Below are 6425 nucleotides of genomic sequence, written 5' to 3' on the forward strand. Positions count from 1 at the left end.
ATATAGATTAATGTAGGTAAAAACCGATTGTAATGTTCTACATGGGGATATATAAATTCCCACGACAGTGTTCTGGATGGGATACAAAGTGCCCATGGCAGTGTTGTAGAGGAGAATACATAACATAATGTTTTAGAACAAAATGGGAATTGTTGGTCTATCTTGGCTGTTCCATCCTCTAAACTAAACTATTAATAAATAAATTTTAAAAAATCTTTAAGCCAGCCCTTATCATTCATATACTTATCGAGCTTTCTTTTACACTCACTTAAATTTACTGCCTCCACAACATCCGAAGGCAACTGGTTCCAAAGGGCAACCACTCTCTTAGAAAAATATAACTGTCTTAACCGAAGATGACTACTAACCTGCAAAATTTATAGTTTTGTCCCCTAGTCCTACTATTCTCACCATATTGTTACGTATCTGTTTGTTTGTTAATTTCCCATAGAAATTCTTTCCGAGAAACTTCAGCGATACAAATTACTTCTTAATTAAAACTAGTTTATTCTTTCTCGATATAACTTTGTAATACACAGAATTTCCACAGTCACTTTAACTTAACTACTTTTATCAACACATGCTATAATTCACAGTGATTCACACACTTTACTTATGGTGTCCACTGCTCGCTTGACTCAGTTATCTTCCTTCAATCAATCTCGGGCTTATATACTAAATAAGAAAGCGCCTAGCATATGCTGGGTCATTCGTGAGGTTGCCCAATAAGTCAGGATCCTTCTAGAAACTCCAGTCACGTGACGTCCGCTGTCTTAACAGTATGAAAAAAGATGACGCATCAACACTATCAATTCCCTTTACAATTTTAAACACTGTTAAGGTTATTCATATCCAAATTATACTTGTAATTATGATAACCCACATGCATTATCTTGAACATACTATAATTAAAACCCATCTAGCATTTATTTGCCCAACTCACTAAATGATCTAAATACTTTTGTAAAGCAGCATCCTCCTCCTCACAGCCAGGATCTTAATACCACCTACCGGCCCGGCACAGCCAGATGGTTAGGGAGCTCGACTTGCAATCTGCGGGTTCCAATCCCCGGTCCATCAAACATGCTCGCCCTTTCAGCCGTGGGGGCGTTATAATGTGACGGTCGATCCCCTATTCGTTGGTAAAAGAGTAGCCCAAGAGTTTGTGGTTGGTGGTGATGGCTAGCTGCCTTCCCTCTAGTCTTACATTGCTAAATTAGGGATGGCTAGCGCAGATAACCCTCGTGTAGCTTTGCGCGAAATTAAAAACAAACAATACCACCTAAATTAAAATATAGCTAGCATGTATAACAAACTCATCATATAATGTGTTTCTTAAACACTTGTCGCCGGTGGGACAGTGGTAACTCTACGGATTTATTACAACGCTAGAATCAGGGGTTCGATTCCTCGCGGCGGACACAGCAGATAGCACGATATGGCTTTGCTATATATATATATTGTTGCGTCATCGAGATCACATGACTACAGTGACGCCACGTTTCTAGAACTATCCCGTATCTTGGCGAATGCTCTAGTATTTGCTAGATATAGGGTAGTTTGGTATATATAAGAGGGGACAACGTGACGCGAGATGAAGGTGATGCGTGTGAATAGACAGTGAGTAATTGAACTGCAGTCAGAGAGCACGAGAGACGTTACAGCGTTTGTTTAGCGCGATTGTTGAAGTTGAGTGTATCGGTAAAGTTATATTCGGGAAGAATAAACCAGTTTTATTAAGTAAATACTTGTGTCGCTAAAGTTTCGTCCGAACGAAGTTACGGAAAGTTAATTAACAAACGGAGACGTAACAATATATATATATAAAACTCAAAAAGTTAAAACAGACGGTAAACTAAAATGAAGCACTGATAATTTATTTTTTGCTTGATTTTAAAATCCAAAAATTTTGATCAAACATTATCTTAAAAAAATTCAAAAATGCTTCGTATAATCTGGTTATATATCCAAATTTAACCTGTATTTTTATTATTATTATCACTGAATGAGGTGAACGCCCAATATTTAAGGGTCAGCAATTCACACTTTTCAGCTTTATTCAGAGCGCCCCCTCCGCTAACCTTCAAAAGTCATATATTCTTTCAACCGTGACATGACTAATAATAACATCAAACTTTCTAATAAAATTTTAACACCAAATAAATCATTAACCCTTTTCGTTATTTCTACCTTATATTAATATGTATTCCCGAATCAACTCTAAATACGTGATTTTTCCAACTAATGTATATACAAGATTAGGACTAGCGTAATTATTATCTTGACGTCAGAAATTCTTGTGACAGACATGATAAACATATAACTTTACACGATACCTCTTCAAAAGGAGAGACAGAAGGGTTTATCTGTATACCTGTACACGCCCATCGCTTATTTCAACGGCAGATATATTTTTATCGTCGATAGACGGCAGTGTAAAAGTGAGTCGAATATAACTTATTTATAGTTGATAGTTATTAATATTTTTAGCACGTGTCTTAAGTAATATAAACGATAATATACTAATGATGTAGATGGTAATGTGTATACTTAGGCTTGCTTTATATGTTATAAATTACAGCCCGTAGATATATCTTATTATTAATATTAGCTTTTTTTTTCTTTCTAATACAAATTGTAACAGAAATACTACATCATATTCATAGTACATGCATTTCTTATTATTTTTAGTTTTGCTTTAAAATGTTTATATTTTGGTTATTGTAACTGTTCAGAGTTTACTAAATTGGTATACCACTGACTGAAACTAATTTGTTGATATTTTAGTTTTGGCCTATTCACGGTAAGTAAAGCAAAATAATAACTGCTAATTAATGTTCATATTTTTGTGTTTAAACTACATCAGTACATCACTACATGTGCTCCTCAGGCCAGTTATGGTTTAGAAATTATAGAAGTATTTAATGAAGAAGTGAATGACCTGGATATGAATTATAAAAACAATAAACAAATGACCATCAATTCATCCATAATAAAACTTACTGATCCAACTTTTAAAATCTTAATATTAATAACACATAACAAGTAACAAATGGAACTCAAACAGAAAAGTTACAGTAATAACCTTAATATTGGTATCAATATGGTAAAAATAATACCAATAGCCATTTACTGTGATTTAGAATAATTTGACAGATGTTCTTTTAACATGGATTCTGGAACAATTTTGTGATTAAGAAAGTTTTAATATGTTCAAACTTTTTTCTTGAATGAAATGGGAAGAGTTAGAAACAATATAGAATTGATGTTTAGGACAACCCTCTAAACACAAATAAACAGTCACCATATTTCTGCACCCATTTTAATGTATATACAATTGTCTACAGCAATAGATACTGGGTAATCATTGTCACCAAATGTTTGAAAGAGATGAATTCTGAAAACTAATTATTAATCAGTACTATATATTGATGGGGATATTGTCCTTTAGAGTATGTTTGTTTTGGTAATGGGATTGTATATAGCTCACACCTTGTATGAAGCTATGAAATGAAACTGGTATATTCTTGAGTTATAAGGCCATTGTTATTTCTTTAGATTTGTGTATTATTGTTTATTGATAAAAATTTAGGAAAACAACCAATTTAGAAATAATACTGAATGGTTTAATGATTTAAAACTTATCAGTATATTGGTTTTCTAAACTATTTCTCTAGTTCTTGACAATATTAGACATGCATAAAATTTAGATACTTGAAAAACAATATTGTCCATTCATTTAAATAAACAGAAAAGCTGTGATTCAAGTTTTGAGTTTTGGGAGGTTCTGAAAAATGTATCAGATGTATATTGCAAGGGTTGACAGTGTAGACATTAATATAATTGCCAGTTGTATAAACTTTGGACACTATAACTGTAGGATTCTTTTAGGCAAAATAATTTAATTTTTAGGATTAGTTGTTGTTGGATAAGTTACTGGTTGATGTGTTTATGCTTTGCATTATATTCTTGTCCACTAAAGATGTACTTCAGCCATCTTAATATCAACTAAAAACCTAAAATATGTATATCAAAGTCCAGAAAAGATTTGTCATATTTATATAAATAAATGTTGTATTTTATTCTTACTCATAAAAGTAAATAACTTGTCTTGATGTCCACTAAAGAGATATTTCACTCATAGTTTGTATCACCTAGTGGTAGTTTACAGAAGTATCTGAATGTAAGAGGTATTTCACCCATAGTTTTTATCACCTGGTGGTAGTTTACAGAAATATCTAAATGTGGCTATGAAAATGAAGCTTATCTTTGTTATTAAAACTATTCTGTTTCCTCGGTGATAGGTGTCTTTAGAAGAAACAATAAGATATTTGAAGTGACTGAAAACACACGTTTGGAGAGTATGGAGGCTATTTCAAAACATGATTTCACAGCAACAGCAGATGATGAACTTAGCTTCTGTAAAGGGCAAGTTCTAAAGGTAAATGGAAGTACTTTAGTAGTTTTTGTTTACTATGCATCTACAGGTACATGAAACTTTGGAGAAAATATTGTGAAAAGTGTAGTATGGTGTGTGAGTTTATTGTACTTTGATGAAAGTCATTTGATTATTTACAAGTTATTAATTAGGAATTGTATAAAAATAATGTCTTCATAATTATGTATTTGTGACAGAAAAATACAAAGATTTATAAATCAAGACTTAATTCTAATGGAGACAAATCATTACAATGTCCACAACATGAAAGCTGAGAATATTTGGTTCTAAGAAGTTATCTGTCCATCTCTAATTCATGCTGTAATAAAGAGAGTTATAAATAATGTATTTTAATAAAATTTCACAGATCACTTCCCTTGGATGAGTGGTAAGAACTCTACAGATTTTCGGGTTATAAGGTCAAGGTCATATTGAAAAAAAAACAATATAAATTTGGTTGTTTTTATTTAAAAGAAACATAACCACAAAATACACAAAAATGCATCCTATTTATCAAAACACCAAAAAACAACAACAACTATTAAATGGAATGATCAGCTATTCTACTGATATCTAAATTTGATATTTGTCAGCTATTCTGCTGATATCTATATATGAGACTTGTCAGCTATTCTGCTGATATCTATATATGAGACTTGTCAGCTATTCTGCTGATATCTATATATGAGACTTGTCATCTATTCCGCTGATATCTATATTTGATATTTGTCATCTATTCCACTGATATCTATATTTGATATTTGTCAGCTATTCTACTGATATCCATATTTGATATTTGTCAGCTATTCTACTGATATCTATATTTAATATTTGTCAGCAAGTGAAACGATACTGACTATTCAACAAAGTTGTTTTGTTATGTTAGTCTGACCCAAAGTGTGGATAAAATGTTTTAAATAACTCAGTTTGTTTGTTTCTTTTTTATTAGCTATGTTTTTGTGCACCAGAAATAGCAAGCGTGGGGTGCACATATACCAGATTCAGTATTATTATTTATCAGGATTTCTACCAACCTACCCTTAAATCTGATTATATGCCCAAAATATCACATCGTCCATTTTAGATATAATAGTATCCTTTTTTGATACAAGAAAGGAATCATTGTAACCCCAGATGGAAGAGTTTTGTGAAAGAATTAGAGTGATAAGGTTCATCATTTTTTCAGTATGCTTGTCTGGAAAAGTAACTAATTTTGATTCACTTCATAAAAACATGTTGTGATATAGGCAGCTTTATATGTACAATAAGCTTTAGTTTTGTGCAGCCAATACTGTGAAATAGTCACTTTTAATAATCAGACATCTTAAAGGTGGTTTTAAGTGGCTAGTTTTATGTCTGCCATTTTGTTTCCTCACAACAACTACTACTGAGTATATTACTGTACTTAATGATTATCTATAGTTACGTAATCACTTTGAAATCATCAAAAATATGGAACGAAACCATCATACCTGTGTATGTATTCATTACTTACATTCTGTTTGTTTTAGGTTTTGAAATGTTAAAAAATATGGAAACAGAACCATCATACCTGTGTATGTATTCATTACTTACATTCTGTTTGTTTTAGGTTTTGAAATGTTAAAAAATATGGAAACAGAACCATCATACCTGTGTATGTATTTATTACTTACATTCTGTTTGTTTTAGGTTTTGAAATGTTAAAAAATATGGAAAACAGAACCATCATACATGTATATGTATTCATTACTTACATTCTGTTTGTTTTAGGTTTTGAAATGTTAAAATATATGGAAATGGAACCATCATTCCTGTATATGTATTCATTACTTACATTCTGTTTGTCTTGGTTTTGAAATGTTAAAAAATATGGAAATGGAACCATCATTCCTGTATATGTATTTGTTACTTACATTCTGTTTGTTTTAGGTTTTGAAATGTTAAAATATATGGAAATGGAACCATCATTCCTGTATATGTATTCATTACTTACATTCTGTTTGTC

General features: G+C 31.6%; 1 protein-coding gene across 3 annotated transcripts in view; it reads left to right on the forward strand.

Annotated features, from left to right (window-relative positions):
* The first annotated feature begins 2334 nt into the window (after positions 1-2334).
* Positions 2335-6425, forward strand: part of LOC106473629 (protein enhancer of sevenless 2B-like) — a 29267-nt gene continuing 25176 nt past the window's right edge. For 2 of the 3 annotated variants that reach the window (XR_002613740.1, XM_013934311.2), the window contains exons 1-2: positions 2335-2441; positions 4305-4441. Coding sequence is in view for 2 of the 3 variants with exons in the window: in XM_013934311.2 (XP_013789765.1) it covers positions 4364-4441 (78 nt within the window). In the remaining variant the exon portion in view is untranslated. Of the gene's footprint in view, positions 2442-2724; positions 2804-4304; positions 4442-6425 lie in introns of those variants that run through there. The other variant, XM_022402033.1, reaches the window with a different exon arrangement.

The sequence above is a fragment of the Limulus polyphemus genome, unplaced genomic scaffold, assembly GCF_000517525.1.
Source record: "Limulus polyphemus unplaced genomic scaffold, Limulus_polyphemus-2.1.2 Scaffold6346, whole genome shotgun sequence".
In the NCBI taxonomy this organism is placed as follows: Eukaryota; Metazoa; Arthropoda; class Merostomata; order Xiphosura; family Limulidae; genus Limulus; species Limulus polyphemus.